At 41.5% G+C, this 17,302-nt stretch overlaps 1 protein-coding gene and 1 long non-coding RNA gene across 12 annotated transcripts in view; one reads left to right on the top strand and one right to left on the bottom strand.

Moving 5' to 3' along the window:
* LOC132824994 (uncharacterized) overlaps window positions 1-1,895 on the bottom strand; it is an 87,925-nt gene extending 86,030 nt beyond the window's left edge. For all 6 annotated transcript variants that reach the window (XR_009645736.1, XR_009645732.1, XR_009645735.1 and 3 more), the window contains exon 1: window positions 1,674-1,895. This is a non-coding gene — a long non-coding RNA (uncharacterized LOC132824994). The remainder of the gene's footprint in view (window positions 1-1,673) is intronic.
* LOC132824993 (A disintegrin and metalloproteinase with thrombospondin motifs 20-like) overlaps window positions 1-17,302 on the top strand; it is a 383,141-nt gene that overhangs the window by 329,219 nt on the left and 36,620 nt on the right. For all 6 annotated transcript variants that reach the window (XM_060839950.1, XM_060839951.1, XM_060839954.1 and 3 more), the window contains 2 exons: window positions 1,765-1,938; window positions 10,862-11,032. In XM_060839950.1, the coding sequence (XP_060695933.1) occupies window positions 1,765-1,938; window positions 10,862-11,032 (345 nt within the window). The remainder of the gene's footprint in view (window positions 1-1,764; window positions 1,939-10,861; window positions 11,033-17,302) is intronic.

Below are 17,302 nucleotides of genomic sequence, written 5' to 3' on the forward strand. Positions count from 1 at the left end.
CTTTCTCCTCTCACCCTAAACCTATGCCCTCTTGTTCTGGACTCCCCACCCCAGGGAAAAGACTTTGCCTATTTATCCTATCCATGCCCCTCATAATTTTGTAAACCTCTATAAGGTCACCCCTCAGCCTCCGATGCTCCAGGGAAAACAGCCCCAGCCTCTTCAGCCTCTCCCTAAAGCTCAAATCCTCCAACCCTGGCAACATCCTTGTAAATCTTTTCTGAACCCTTTCAAGTTTCACAACACCTTTCCGATAGGAAGGAGACCAGAATTGCACGCAATTTTCCAACAGTGGCCTAAACAATGTCCTATACAGCCTCAACATGACCTCCCAACTCCTGTACTCAATTCTCTGCCAATAAAGGAAAGTATACTTATCGCCTTCTTCACTATCCTATCTACCTTCGACTCCACTTTCGAGGAGCTATGAACCTGCACTCCAAGATCTCTTTGTTCAGCATCACTAAAATTGCTGAGGGGTGAACTGGCCAAGCCAGTGGGTGGAGTTGGCATTGACTTTTACACTATGGGCCTGGGAGACACTGGAGGTCATGAAAGATGCTACGTAATAGAAAAGATATGATTAGATTGAAGAAGGTTCAGAAAAGAGATTTACCAGAATATTTCTGGGACTGGGAGGGTTTGAGTTGAGGTGAGTGTGAATAGGCTGCAACTTTTTCACTTGAGCGTAAGAGTATTTTAAAATCATGAGGGGCATAGATGAGGTGAATAGCAAAGGGTCTTACCCCTAGGGTGGGGGAGTTCAGGGCTTTTGCCTGAAATGTTGATTTTCCTGCTTCTTGGATGCTGCCTGACCTACTCTGCTTTCCCAGCACCACTCTAATCTAGATTTGGGGAGTTCAAAACCAGGTGCCATATTTTTAAAGTGAGAGGAGAAAATGTCAAAGGGACCTTAGGGGGCAACTCTTTCACGCAGAGGGTGGTTTGTATGTGGAATGAATTGCAAGAGGAAGTGGTGGATGCCTACGTTACAACATTTAAAAGACATTTGGGCAGGTACATGACTAGGAAATGTTTAGAGGGATATGAGCCAAATGCGGGCAAATGGGACTTCGTTAGTTTGGGATGCCTGGTTTGGCAGACTTCAGTATGGGTCTGTGTCTGTACTGTCTGACCCTATGTCTTTCTTTACCACAAGTCTGCATGGAGATAAACAAGTTATAGGAAACAGGAGTTCAAAGCAGAAACCAATTTTACAAAACCATTGGACACGGGTGAACACATTGAGTGTTATACGTCAACCGTGCCTAATGAAACCAGTCATTTTGAATATACAGTAATCAGTTTCCTGAAAATGGGGACATCGAAGTAATTTATTCAGTTCGCCAGCTGCCGTTGATAGAGAAGAGCTCCCCCAAGTCAAATATCTGGAGAATGGTCTGATTGACCTCAACAGCTGCTCTTTATTTTGTGGTTAGGTTTCTCATGGAATGTAAGCATGATGGAGAAGTAATTGCTCTGTCAAGTTTCAAACAAAAAAAAATTCCGTCTCCCTCTTACTCGGCGATTCATACACAATTTGCTCTGTACGTGAAGTCTCAGATAGCTTAACTATATCAAACAAAGTCAGTCGCACAGGATGGCCATTACATGTTGCTAACCTTGCTTCAATTTTTGCATTTATGCAAGAAGTATAAATGCATTCAACCCACCTGGTCATGTTAACATTGTTATTCCCGTACAGTCTTCACCTTCACCTGTTGTTTTCTCTCTCTTGCTTTTTTTTGTTCTTTTTGCTGATAGTGTTCGGTGACCTGTGGAGTAGGATATCAGCAGAGGGAGGTCTTCTGCCGGCTGAAGGGCGTAGGTCGAATAAGCGAGGAGACGTGCGATCCATTCTCTCGGCCAGCCGTCACACAGCAGTGCCGGCTGCCTGACTGTCTGCACTATGAATGGCTTGCAGATGAATGGGAAGATGTAAGTATGGCCTGATAAGATGAAAAAGTTAACGTCAGAAATGACAGAGGGGCTTCTTTTATGGGGCTTCCTCTGGAGTAAGGACTTCAAATGAATGTTTGCATAAATAGTGCCTACAGTAATTTGACCAGGTGCCAAACCAGATATGCATGGGAACTCGAAAGGAAGCCACAAACTGTCTCCAAAAAAAATCCAGACAGGATTGTTTAAATGTTCCCTTACTTGCTGCACCAGAACTTTAACCCTGTAGTATAGCTGTTACACTCATTTATAAAAAAGCCTGTCCAATGACATGTTCCTGGAATATCTCTGAATTTGTGACAGCAGTTTGTATTTCTGCTGCTTGCTTTCTGCGTTGGACTGCATTTCAATCACATCAAAATCATTGTGTCTTTGAGCATCTAAAATGTTTCTTAAAGGATTTAGTCCAGAGTTTAATTCTTCAGTTAAAGAAAAGGTTTTGCCGGTAATCTTTTTCATGTCGCAATTCCATTTGGCCTAATGTAGATATTTTATTTTGTCTAGTTGTGTTAATCAGAAGCAAGTGCTCCGGGGGTATCTGATTTTGATTAACAATGCTATCAATCTATTTGTACTGTAATAGAAACTTAGGGATAAACAGTCAAATTATCTAAATTGGATGTTCATGCATTTTTACACCAGCTTCCCTGTAGGCAAATGCTTGAAGAGGTGAAGCTTGTTTGAAATCGTCAAACTGCTGTATGTCATACTCGTTGATAATACAGGGTATGTGGCAGATTCATTTAGATCAATTGGTACCACGTATCTTCATGTAATGATACCAACTCAAAGACACACTGCAATTCTTCACTTCAGTAAGTTAAAAAATCACATAGCACCAAGTTATAGTCCAACTGGTTTGTATAGGAGTACAAGCTTTTGGAGGGCTGCTCCCTTGTCAGGTAGCTAGTGGGACAGAATCATAGGATATAGAATTTAGAGCAAAAGACTATAATATTTACAACTGATGCGATAGATTGAACAAACCTGAATTTCTGTTATGTCTTTCATCTTTTAGAACGGATTTCAGGTTTCAATTCATTAATAATATTGCACACACACTGATAAGGCTATGGGGTGAATTTGCATTTGCAGAATTATATTTGCAGATGCATTCTAATTTGTTCAAAAAACACACAATCTGCAGGCAGTCAATCCATGTGACATTTTATCAGTTTCTACTTTGGAAATAGAACCAGCCTGACTCAAGATTGAAGACTCTAACCTCACACCTTTAATGCATTGTCTGAGCTGAGATGTCAACTTTTTCTAATATAAAACCTTAAGTTATCTTGGGAATGTGACTTGAAAGTAGTTCAGGGATTTATGAATTAATGAATTGGAATGTGCAACCCATTCTAAAAGATTAAAGGCTTAACAGCAATCTAGATTTGTTCAATAAACCGAATTGGTTGCATGACACTATGATCTTGTGCTATAAAGTCTGGGTCCTATGATCCTGCTCCACAATGACCTGAAAAAGGAGCAGCATTTCAGAAGCTAGTGCTTCCAAATAAGTCTGTTGGACTATAGGCATCTTGCTGAGCTCAATCCTATGCCTTCTGTCAGTATTTATGGCTTTCTCAGGTGCCTGCATTAAGCCTGCCTATCACTGTAACCTGTCTATTCTCCAACTGCACTGATAGGTAAGGTTCAAAGAATTTTACAAACAATTGGAGGAATTTTAACCCTCATCATTGTTGGAAGAAGAGTGGATAGGGAAACTTTAAAAGTTTTAAAAACCTAAAATATAATTACAATTCAGCTTTCAAAATGACTACTTAATTTTTAACAAACATGGGTTTTGTGAGGCTTTGAGAGTGGGTTCAGGAGTCTAAACTGCTCTCAACATTAGATCAGATATTTATATATGTTAATGAGATTGCATACCTTACATTATAACAAACTGTTAACTTGGTCCAGGTTTTCCATGGCTGGCGAGGAAAGTTGGAGCATTTAATTGTCTTTGAAGCATGGCTTGTGGGCCAAGCACAGCAGGTGTGCTCTCTCCTCCAGGCATTCCCCCCCACCACCACCGCCGTCCTGTCCTAAGCAATCCCATAACTCTTTCTGCAATCAGCTGCCACCTACTCATGACCCACAAGCTCTCTCATGTCTGCCCCTGTGATGTCCACATTTGAGATGGCGTGGTGGCACCATGGTTAGCACCACTGCCTCACACCACCAGGGACCTGGGTTCAATTCCCGCCTCGGGCAACTGTCTGAGTGGAGTTTGCGCATTCTCTCCATGTCTGTGTGGGTTTCCTCCAGGTGCTCTGGTTTCCCCCCACAGTCCAAAGATGTGCAGGTTCGGTGAATTGGCCATGCTAAATTGCCCATAGTGTTAGATGCAACATATAGGGGAATGGGTCTGGGTGGGTTGCTCTTCGAAGGGTCAGTGTGGGCTTGTTGGGCCGTAGAGAATCTAATCTAATCCAAAAAAAAACCTGTGCTTCTTTAAACTGTAAGAATATATTTTGCCATCAACTCTTGTTATTGCATCAGGTTCTTTCTGTAGAACTTTATTCAAGAACGTCCACCAAGTTAATCATTTTAAACCCCCTTCAGTTAATAATTCTCATATGCCTTGAAATTATGCTCTAATCTAATCTTTTATAATCTACTTAATATCCAATAGAGTTGAATTTCTCTTATCTTCATATCCTTTCAAGTCTGAAGAGCGCAACTTTTGCAATTTTTCCTCATAATTCAGCTCTTTAATGCAAGATTGTATAGTTCACAAGGTTTGACATTTACCTTCTGTTCTGGTAACCAGAATTGAGTGCAGTGGTCAAAAGTACAGCCTTACTGGAGCACTACATCAAAACTTACGATATCATATTTTTACCATTCAACCTATCACATCCATCCATGACAATATTGTGAGATGACCGTTGCACAACCCTTCTGGCCAACAGTCCTGTATTCACACTGAGGAGATTCGTCTTCATGTTGGTCCCTCTATCACCATGCTAAATGGGATAGATTTCAAACAGGTCTAGCAAATCAAATTGACCATCCATGATGTTCTCTGGGCTATCTGCTGCAGCAGAACTATACACAATCACAGTCAGTAAATATGGCTTTGCATATCCCATGTGGCGATCAAGCTAGGAGATCACCCCTTAGGCCAATTAAGTGTATAGGTGGTAATGCTGAGAGCAGCACCAGGAATGCCTAACAATAAGATGTTAACCTGGTGAAGCTACAGTGCAGAAATACTTGGGAGCCAAACAGTGTATGTTCCATGTGACAGACAGATCCAAGGCAATCCCACTACCAAAGGATCAGATCAAAGCTCTGCAGTAGTTCCACCTCCAGTCCTGAATGGCAGCAGAAGTTTAAAGAAGTGACTGGTGGTGGAGGCTATACAAATATCCCAATCCTCAATGATGGAAGAGACAAGAACATCAGTGAAACAGGCAAAACTGAATCATTTGAATCTATCTTCAGCAGTTAGACTTACCAATTAAAGGAGCAACTCAGTCTTCTCCTGAGAATCCAGATCACAGATGCCAGTCTTTCAGCCATTATGATTCACTCCTCATGATACCATGCCTAACACTGACAACATTGGATAGCGCAAAACTGAAGTCTTATGCTCCAGAATTAGTTGTGACCTCTGGCCAAACTGTTCTAGTATGGCTACAACACTGATGTCTACCTGGTAACATAGAAAATTGTTGAGGGATGTACACATAAAAGGAGGACAAATCAACCTGGCCAATTGTCATGCTATCGGTCTACTTTCAATTATCAACAGAGTTTGGGAAGGGGTCATTGACATTGCTATCAAGCAGCACTTAAACAGCAGCAACATGCACACTGGCAATTAGGTTGGAATTTCACCAAGGCCACTCAGCTCATTACAGACTTGGTCCAAACATGAACTAAAGACCCGAACTCAAGGTGAGATAACGGTGACGCCCTCTGACATCAAGGCAACCTTTGACCAAATGTGGCATCAAGTATCCAAAGCAAGGCTGGTGTAATGGAGAATTCGAGGGAAAACTATCCACTGGTTGAGGTCATTCCTGACACTTTGGGAGATGGTTGTGGTTTTTGGAGGTCAATCAGGGACTAGATTGGGTTGGAATATCTGGTCAGCATGGATGGGTTGGACCGACGGATCTGTTTCCATGCTGTACATCTCTATGACTCTAATCCCAGGATATATTTTGCAGGAGGTCGTCAGGATAGTATTTTTGCCTGAAATATCTTCAGCTGCTTCATCAGTTATATTCTCTCCTTCTTAAGGTCAGAGTGGGCATGTTCATTGATGATTGCACAATGTTCATCGCTGTTCATAATACCTCCGACGCTGAAGCAGTCCATGTCTGAATGCAGTAGGACCTGCGCAGCATTCAAACTTGGGCTGATAAGTGGCAAGTAAGATTTGTACTGCACAAATGCCAGGCAATGACCATCTCCATCTAGAGCAAATCTGAACATCCCTTTTGACATTCAGTGGCATTGCCACCACAAAATCCACCTCTTTCAATATGGAATTGGGCAAATAGGGGAAAGTGGGCTCTGTGGATGCTGGAGATCAGAGTCGAGAGTGTGGTGCTGGAAAAGTACAGCAGGTCAGGCAGCATCCGAGGAGCAGGAGCATCGATGTTTTGGGCATAAGCCCTTGTGCCTGAAATGTCAATTCTCCTGCTTCTCAGATGCTGCCTGACCTGCTGTACTTTTCCAGCACCACACTCTCGACAAATGGTGTAAGTCCAAGAGCAGGTCAGAATATATTCTGGTAAGTAATTCATATCCTGACTCCTCAAAGCCTTTCACCATCTACAAAGTACACGTCACGGGTCTTATGGAATAATCTCCATTTGCCAACATGAATGCAATATTGTTAATATTCAATATAACACCTGAAAAAAGCAACCCACTTGATTTTCACAAGGTCCAATACCTTCAATACTCATTCTCTCCACCATCAATTCTCAACAGCCACTGTGTACTATATACAAACTGCAGTGCAACACACACCATGACCTAGAATGATGCAGTGAGCACTGAATGACTGACTTCTGCTCGATTATCCTTAAGGCGACTTTAATGGAACCTTCCAAACCCATGACCTTTCCCAGCTGGGATGACTGAAACATGAGAACATCATCCAATTCGCACTTGGAACTATATCACTGTTCCTTCACTATGACGGAATTAAAAATCCTGGACTTCTCTTTATAACCGAATTGTACCACCGCACATAGACTCCACAAATTCAACAGGTTAACTCACCATCACCTTTTCAAAGGCAACTAGGGGCAAGCAGTCAATGTTGGCTTAGCTAGAAGTGCCATGTTTTTGGAAAAACACATTATATCAGTTTCAACATAATATTGTTAATCTTCTACTTCACTGGTCTGATGGCAAAAATACATATTATTTTTCCTTTGTTGTTGATCTGGGCAGTGAATCAATTTTAAAAATCACACAACACCAGGTTATAGTCCATCAGGTTTATTTGGAAGCACTAGCTTTCGGAGCGCTGCTTCTTCATCAGGTGGTTGCGGAGATTAAGATGGTGTTCACAGAATTCTGTGTCAATATCCGTTATCTTCTTGGAGATCCTCTCGACTTTGAGCTGGCAGTTTGTGGTGTCGATGGGCCTGTGGTGGTGGTGGGTGATGATGTCTACGAGCATGATCTTCACTTCCACAACCACCCGATGAAGGAGCGGCGCTCCAAAAGCTAGTGCTTCCAAATAAACCTGTTGGACTATAGCCTGATGTTGTGTGATTTTTAACTTTGTCCACCCCAGTCCAACACCAGCATCTCCAAGTCATGTAAATCAATTTGACAGCATTCAACAGAGTGTACTAAGCATTAATGGCTTTACTTTTCATAGTAGAGTTATACATTCATAAATGCATAGAATGGAAACAGACATTTCAGTCCGACTTGTCCATCCCAACCAGGTATTCTAAACAAATCTAGTTCCGTTTGCCAGCATTTGACCCATATCTCTCTAAACCATTACTATTCATGTACCCATCCAGATGCCTTTTTTTTTAAATGTTCTAATTACACCCGTCTAATCATAGGTTTTGTCAGAAGTTGGTCAAACTAATCGTTGGCAAGTATTCACAAAATGATAGGGAGCAGAGGCATTTCAAGTGTGGTTAGAATTTGAAGCACAAATAACTCTGCTGTGACAGATACATTGGGGCCGTTGGGGGATTTGAAGTCAGTTAACAAAATCTGGAATTGAAAACTCTTCACAGTAATGGTAACTCTGAAACTATCGTTGTCATAAAAATCCATCTGGTTCACTACTGTCGTTAGGGGAACTTACCTGAACAGGATTATTTATGACTGCAGGTGTACAGCAATGTGGTTCTATCTTAAATTGCCTACCAGTCCCCTCTGTTCAAGGCAATTGGTAACAAATGTTGGCCTTGCATATATTGCCAACATACCATGAAAGAATACGTTCTGTATAAAGGAGAGAAAATGAAACGAAGCATGCTAGAGATTGTATCACTCTGCAGGGATGCTCCCTTTTTAAAATTCCCCAATTCTTTTATTTAGTATGTAAACTTGCCAAGATGTGGACTCAGCTGCCAGCTAACACAGTGAGTGACTGCTGGCTCAATTGAATTACGATCCTCAAGAGGGATTTGGAGAGTTTCCTGATTCAGCAGGGAGCGCAGAGGTCTAAATTTGAGATCAGAGGTGAAAAACTGTTAGTACAGATCTTGAAAGAGTACCTAAATAACAGGGCAAGTTAAATATACTAAATATGTCATTGCGCTCAAGAAAAAGTAATTCATTGTGTCAAATACATTGAACATTCAAACATAATGATTCAAGTACTTCTCTTCCTCCTGTTATTAACTGGCCTTTTCCTTTGGATATATCCTGTTCTGAATGTAACATTAAAAAAATCAATGTCCTTCCACTGATGTGGAAATCTCCCTTTTTTTTTGCTTATTTTCACCTTTGCACAAATCTTTCCTAGGATCTTCCATCTCGTCCATTTCATAGGCTGAATGCACCATTACACAAGGGAAGTCCAGACAATGTAGATTAGGATGCCTAGATTATTTCATTTATCAAATATGCTACATATGAGATCCCAATAGATGCCAGTTTACATTGTGGTAAAAAGTGTTTTTTTTAAGTTAAAACCAGTAAAGCCACACATATATCTACAAACATGTTAATTTATAATGCGGGCATTGAGTAGTTGATCAAAAATGAAAACGACATGTTTGCAGATTTAATGCAGCATTTTCATTCAAGTGTCCTTGAAATCTAGTAAAAGGATCGTTTATTGTATATGTTTCAGATGATTTACCACATGTAATTAGAGCTGAAGACCGAAATCCAGCCGGTATCAATTGGTTTACTATTTACAGTCTGTCATAGCAGGTTTGCTGTGCTCACTCAATACCAATTATTGTAGTAAAGATGTAGATGTCAAACTGTGAAGGAGAACAGTGGGGTGAAGTGAGATTTGGTGGGGAATTTGCTGAAGTAATTTAAGCTCAGCTTACTAGTGCACCCGTTAACATGCTAGTTTCGGATAAAACTTGTTCTAGAAATGTTTTTGTCCAACAGGTTTATTTGAGATCACAAGCTTTCGGAGCATAGCTCCTTCTTCAGGACTCCATCAGAAAGCTTGTGGTTTCAAAAAAAACATTAGACTATAACCTGGTGTCATGTGACCTTGTCCACCACAGTCCAACACCAGCACCTTCACGTCAGAGATGTTTTTGGCAGTAAGTCACATGGACAACCTTTGTGCCCCACCACAACTGAGGTCCTGAAGTGGCCAGTTAAGGATCATATAAAGGCTCCTTTTCACCATTGACTTTATATTTTTCCATCAGTTGAACAGAAGATGACACTCTATTTAAGTCATTTCTTTTTATTCATTTTTATTCATTTTGTCATCTAAAATGGCATCCGATTGTGACCACACAAGACTTTTCACTGTTTTTTTTTCTCCAGATACATGTGACAATAAAATCATTCATTCATTTGATCGGCTGAGGCACAGTGGACATCTAACTGATTCTGAGAATGCCATGCTTCTTCAGAACTCTGTTGTAACAAGGCATGAGGTCTTTGGACTCTTTTAATTTCAGTTCAAATTCTGCGCGGAAATCATTGTGAAATCTTCAAGAAACTTTGGGAAGTTTTTCAAATGTGATTCAAGAGTACCTTGTTGAAGGTTGTATTTATCCTCTCGATGGAGGCTGTCAGACCTGCTGAGCCCTTTGGACTTCATCAGTGTTTGTTGTGAGTTGTGATAGTGGTCCGAAGAAGCACAGTATCCTCACAATCAGCTTAGGAGAGCTAGAAGGACGAGCAGAGGGGACAGGAATCCTCTCTCTGAAGTCCAATGTACCTCAATCAAGTGCTGGTTGCCTGCAGGGGTGAGATGGGCCCTTATTGTTAATTGGCACCTCCTGGACCTCAGTTGTGGTGGAACATAAAGGAACATGGAATGCTATGGGAATTATTGCCCAAAATGTAATTCCCGTGGATGATGTTCCAAGCTTGGCCTAACTGGAAACAGAAGATTTCACCCAAGTCATACATGTTATAGAAACAGACTTGTCAATACAACCTGGATGTCTGACGTGAATCACTTGGATAGTATTGGTAGATGGGATTTTATTTCGGAATGCAAGCTTTTGAAAAGGCAAATGCCAAAGCAGAATTTGTCCCTGTTGTATACATGACCACTGTGTCTAATTGTGCAGGATCCATCTTCAGATAGGGTGGACACTTATCAATATGTCAGAATCGGTCTGCAAAGTAGATCATGCTGGATTTGCAATTTGAGTGAGATAGCATAAATTCTTGAAATTTCATCCCGCAAAAGCCATTAAGAAATCCCATTTTTGTATTAACGTATCTTTCTGTTCCTGTTTTCCAGTGTTCTGCATCATGTGGTCAAGGTATACAAAACCGCAAGGTGCTTTGTGTCAATCACATTCAGAAACAAGTGGAAGAAAGCTACTGCAACCATTCAGCAAGACCTCCTTCCATGCAAAACTGCATTATTGCAGCTTGTGAATACATATGGATTACAGGGGAGTGGTCACAGGTAAACAATGACTCAGATTCCCACTCTTGAAACTGTTGCTTTTTTTTAACATTCTTGGATTTCCTAGCCATAGATTCGGGTTTTTCCAGTTGTCCATGATTTTCACAGACTAATGGAAGTGTGGATGCCTTGCTACAATTATACAGGGCCTCACCTGGAGTACTGTGTGCAGTTTTGGTCTCCTTATCTGAGGAAGGATGCTCTTATTATGGAGGGAGTGCAGAAAAGGTGTACCAGACTGATTTGTATAACATATGAGGAGAGGTTGAATCGGTTAGGATTATGTTCATTGGAGTTCAGAATGATGGGGTTCTTATAGAAACCTATAACATTCTAACAGGACGAGGTAGGGTAGGTGCAGAAAGTATGTTCTGGATTCACGGGAGTCCGGAACCAGCGGTCACATCCAAGGTAAACCATGAGATGAGAAGAAATTTCCTCACCCAGAGAGTGGTGAGCCTGTGGAATTTGTTACTGCAGACAAACATTGTATGATTTTTAAGAAAGAGTTGGATATAACTTTGGTATAAAGGGATCAAAGGATGTGGTGGAAAGGCAGGAACAGGCTATTGAGTTGGATGATCAGCCATGACCACAATGAATGGCAGAGTAGGCTCAAAGGGCTGAATGGCCCATTTTTGCTCCTAGTTTCTATGTTCTGTGCTTCTGTGTTTAACACCCTCACTCAATAACAGCTTTCCTTTGCAGAACACCTATAAACTGGACACAGATGTGTAACGTAATCATATTCCTACAATCTATGGACCAAGATCTGGGCAGCAGGATTAAGTTGAATAGTAATTTTTCAGTCAACACTGGCAGGAGAGTTAGTTGGTCTCTTCCTGTGCCACAAATTTCTTCAATTTGAAAGATGTTGATTCTCTTAATCGTGTTCAGATGTGACATGACACACCTCTGGAGCAGGTGATATTTGAACCCAGGTCTTCTGGATCAAAGATAGGGAGACTACTGCAATGTCACAGGAACCCTTTGAAAAATGCCTATTGAATCGAATGAGATGTTAAGAGCCATAGAATCATACAGCGTGGAAACAGATCTTTCAGTCCAGCTAGTCCATGCCGACCATAATCCCAAACTAAACTAATCCCTCTTGCCTGCACTTGGCCCATACCCCTCCAAACATTTCTTATTCATGTACTTATCTAAATATATTTTAAACTTTATGACTGTACCTGCATCCACCACTTCGTCTGGGAGTTTAATAAGTTGCCCCTCAGTCCTTTTTAAAATCTTTCTCCTCTTCCTTAAATATTTGCCCCCTCGTCTTGAAATCCCTCACCCGTGGGAAAAGACCTTGGCTAATCACCTTTTCTGTGCCCCTCATGACTTTATAAACCTCTATAAGGCCACCCCTCAACCTCCTATACTCCAGGAAAGGAGTCCCAGCCTGTCCAGCCCCTCCTCATAACTCAAACCCTCTATTGCCAACAACAGCCTGAGGAGTAAAGGGTAGTCATGAAGATCAAAGTGCGGCAACATTCCCAAGTGTTCTTTCCTGAAGAATATGGAGAGTAACATCTAATTCACAAGTGTAATTTTCTGTCACTAGCCTATGAAAATAGTTTTACTAGGTGTGCAAACCCAGTGCAACCTAGAAGCATTTCTGAAAATACTAAAACAGTGTGGGAGTGATGGAGACTGTTGTTTCAAGTCTCCCTTCTTTTTCCCCTGATCTGTGTAGTTCCCAGGCACAGAGCAGACAGAAACTTTCCCTGCTGTTTATTCCATGACCACAACTGAATGTGATTGACTGGCAATGCATGACACATGTATAATATGGCACATTGTATGTCTTTCTGATTAATCAAATATTCTAGAAAATAAATAAAATATTTTGCTTCTGTGCACATAGTTGAGTTGCTAAACCAATTAAAAACACTTCACCATTATCCACTTCCAAATTTATACCATTTCCACAAGTTAAGCAGCTCAGTGGAGGTCCATTAGCTCTTGGTGTGTTTTAAAATGTTTCCATTTTGGGGAGTTAACTTAGATGGGATGCTTTGTCTCATTTTATTTAACTGCATCTGATTGTGACACTGAGTCTGCAGTATAAATAATAATTCAGACTCGTTCCATGTTTATCTTTTTGGACAGTAGTCTCTTGGAAAAACAAGTGATTTGCTAAACACAGAAAAAAAGCAAACATCCCAATGAAAGCCGTGCATGTCCATTTTTGATTAATCATTTAAAATGCACTTTGGTACCAATTCCAAATGTTATAGAATGAGATTTAAAGCTATTATATAGAATAGAAACATTGAATATAAGAGTAGACATAGTCCATTCAGCCCCTCAAGCCCACTCCACCATTTAAGATGATTATACATTATATATAACTGTGTCATTAAATGTTAATCCTATCTTTCAGCTTTTGTCTGGTCTTTAAATAGTTTGAATCAGCGAAATGTTGCAGACTCGAGTTTGCCAGTTTTAGGAGTTTCTGATGAATGCCATGTTGATGATTGTGTTGCTTTATTCATTCATGGGATGTCAGCATTGCTGGATGGGCCAGCATTTATTGCCCATCCATAGTTGTCCTTGAGAAGGTGGTAGTGAACCTCCCTCTTGATCTGTTGCAGTCAGTTTGGTCTAAGTACACCCACCATATAGTAAGGGAGAGAGTAGAGTAAAGCAGAGAGGATTTTGACCCAGTGACACTGAAGGAACGGTGATATATTTCCAAATCAGGATGGTGAGTGGCTTGGCAACGAGCCTGCAGATCGTGGTATTCCCATATATCTGCTGCCTTGTCCTTCTAAGTAAAAATGGTTATGTCTTTGGAAGATACTGTCTAATGAGCCTTAGTGAATTTCTGCGATACATCTTGTCATTAGTACGCACTGCTGCTCTGAATGTTGTGCTGGAGGGACTGCATGTATGTGAATGGGGTGCTGTCAAGTGGCTGCTTTGTACTGGATGATGTCAAGCTTCTTGAGTGCTGTTGGAACTGCAGCCATCCAGGTGAGTGGGGAGTATTCCATCACATTCCTGACTTGTGCTTTGTAGATTGTCAACAGGTTTTTGGGAGTTAGCTGATGAGGTACTCACTGCAAAATTCCTAGCCTCTCTCCTGCTCTATAGCCATTGTATTTACGCAGCTAACCCAGTTCAGCACTTTGTCTGGTATAAAGCATTGCACAAAGTTTACTTGCCACTTCTCAGATCAAGTCTGGATATTGTCCAGATCCTGCTGCATTTGGACATAAGAGTGCTTTACTATCTAAGGAGTTTGTGAATGGTGTTGAACGTTGTGCAATCATCAGTGAACATTCCCACTTCTGACATTATGATGGAGGAAAGGTCATTGATGTAGCAGCTAAAGGTGGTGGGCTTTGGATACTACCCTGAGGACCCTAGACCTAGGACTGAAATGATTCATGTTCAACAACAACAGCCATCTTCCATTGTCAATGTTTAAATCAAGGCTAAGTCGCCCTGATGGAACCTGAACTGAGTGTCAGTGGCAGGTTATTGCTGTAACTACCACCGCAAAATCTCTAAACTGGTTGCTGCCCTCCTATATGGCTGTGAGACATGGAATCTCTACAGTAGACTCCTCAAGGTCCTGGAGCAGTCTCACTAATGCTGCCTGTTCAAGATCCTGTGAATCCACTGGGAAGCCAGACACACCAATACCACAGTACTCGACCAGGCCAACATCCCCAGCATCAAAGCTCTGACCCTCCCTTGATTGGCTACGATGGGGTGGGCACATCCTCCACATGGCCAACACTAGACTCCCCATGCAAGTGCTCTCCTCCCAGCTTGGAAATGGCAGGCAAACCCCAAGTGGACAGAGGATGGATTTCAGGGATACCCTAAAGGCCTTACTGGTGAAGTGCAACATTCCCGTAGACACCTGGGAATCACTTGTCCACGACTGGCCAAACTAAAGGAGAAGCATCCGGAAAGGTGTCAAGCACCTCAAGAGTTGTGTCAGGGTCAAAGCAGAAGTCAGATGGAAACAGTGAAGGAAGCATGCTGCCACATGAACATCCCACCCACCCCTTGCTGCGACCATCTTTTGCCCCAAGTGCAACAGAGCCTGCATTGGCTGCATCAGTCTGTATGGCCACCTCCGGTCTCACCCCGAGATTGAAAGAGAGTTATCCTCATCTGTGAGAGATCGCCAATGATGAATGATTGCTCTCAAGATTGATGATTAGATTTAAAATCAACTCTGAGAAAGTGAGGACTGCAGATGCTGGAGATCAGAGTTGAGAGTGTGGTGCTGAATGAAGGGCTCTTGCTCGAAACGTCGATTCTCCTGCTTCTCGCTTGCTGCCGAACCTGCTGTGCTTTTCCAGCACCACACTCTCGACTGATGATTGGATTTGTTTGGTCTTATTTCTTGTGTACAATTGATCACCTGAACAATTTTCCACATTGTTGGGTAGATGTCAGTGTTAGAGTTCTACTGGAATACTTGATAGATTCACTGCAATTTCTTTGCACCACACATCTTCAGTAGAATTGCCAGAATGTTGGCTGGGTACTTTGAATTGTCTCGTGCCTTCAGCTGTTTTTTGATATCTTGTGGAGTTCATTAGCACGCAGTAAATCACCTATACAGTGTATTCAAAAAGAATGGGTACCCAATGAACACAGTCTGCCGATTTCTCAACAACGAATCCAAACAAGCAGACAAAACACGTCCAGAAACCCTAGCCACTCTCCCCTACACCAAAGACATCTTGGAAATGACTGCCAGACTACTCAGGCTCCTTGGCATCATGATAACCCACTAGCCCACAAACCCACCAACACACTAAAACAGCAGCTAATGAACTTGAAAGACCCTATGCAGACAGCAAGCAAAACTAATGTCATTTACAAAATACCTTGCAAGGACTGTAACAAACACTACATTGGACAAACAGGCAGAAAACTAGCCACCAGGATATGAACATCAACTAGTCACAAAAAGACATGACCTACTCTCACTAGTATCCTTATGTACGGATGAGAAAGGACACTATTTTGACTGGGACAATACATCCATCCTAGCAAAAGCCAAACAGAGACATGCACGAGAATTCCTAGAAGCATGGCATTCCAACCAAAACTCTATCAACAATCATATTGACTTGAATCCCATTTACCACCCCCATGAGAAAAAGAACAAGAAATGACATCACCGCAGGAAATGACATCACCGCAGGAAATGACATCACCAACCCAAGGGTATAAATAGAAAGTGGGCTACACTACCAGTGCTTCATCTGGAGGCTCACTAAAGATGTTACCTAGTATGGAGACAAAACATCTGAAAACGAACCTTTCAGCTCAGTGAGCAAACCTACATCCATAAGTTCAGAAGAAGATATAATGAGGTTACGAGAAATACACATGGGTTAAATAAGTGAGCAAAGATATGGCAAATAGACTGTAATGTTGGAAAATTTGAATTAGGCAGAATTTAAAAATAAATATATTATCTGAGTGGTGAGAGATTGCAGTGCTGTGAGATGTCCTCATGCATGAATCACGGCTAGGAAAGCTAATAGAATGTTATCATTTATTGTTGAGAGGAATCGAATGCAAGAGAATGGAGGCTACGTTTCAGTCATACATGACACCAGTTATGCAGGTGAAACTGTATCTGGAGTAGCGTGTCCAATATTGGTCATTTTATTTCAGGAAGCGAGTCAATGAAAGTAAAAGGAAACAGTTCAGAGGAGATTCATTTGTCTAATGCCTGGAATGGAGATGTTGTCTTCTGAGGGAAGGTTGAACAGGCTAGACTTGTCTCCGCTGGAGTCTAAAAGGGTGACTTGATTGAAACATATCAGATCCTGAGGGGTCTTGACAGGGTGGGCGTGGAAAGGATGTTTTGTGTTATGACAGAATCTAGAAATAGGGGCTAAGTGTTTTAAAATCAGGGTCTGCCCATTTAAATCAGAGATTAGATGACTGTTTTTCTGTCAGATAGTCATGAGTGTTGGGAACTCTCTTCCTGAAAGTATGGTGGAAGCAGCAGACACCTTGAATATTTTTAAGGCAGAAGTAGACAGATTCTTGTTGAGCAAGGGGGTGAAAGGTTATCATGAATTGGCAGGAATGCAGATTTAAGGTTATAACTCAACCTTAGTGTACTTAGTGAATGGTGGAACAGGCTCGATGGGCTGAATGGTCCTAATTTATATTATTCTGGACCAAGCCAGACCGTGCAAAACATTCTTAAGCAGGCAGCCCAGACCATAACTTTGCAATTTGTTTTGGTAAGTGTAAAATGAAAATTACCCA

The sequence above is a fragment of the Hemiscyllium ocellatum genome, chromosome 19 (genome assembly GCF_020745735.1).
Source record: "Hemiscyllium ocellatum isolate sHemOce1 chromosome 19, sHemOce1.pat.X.cur, whole genome shotgun sequence".
NCBI lineage: Eukaryota > Metazoa > Chordata > Chondrichthyes > Orectolobiformes > Hemiscylliidae > Hemiscyllium > Hemiscyllium ocellatum.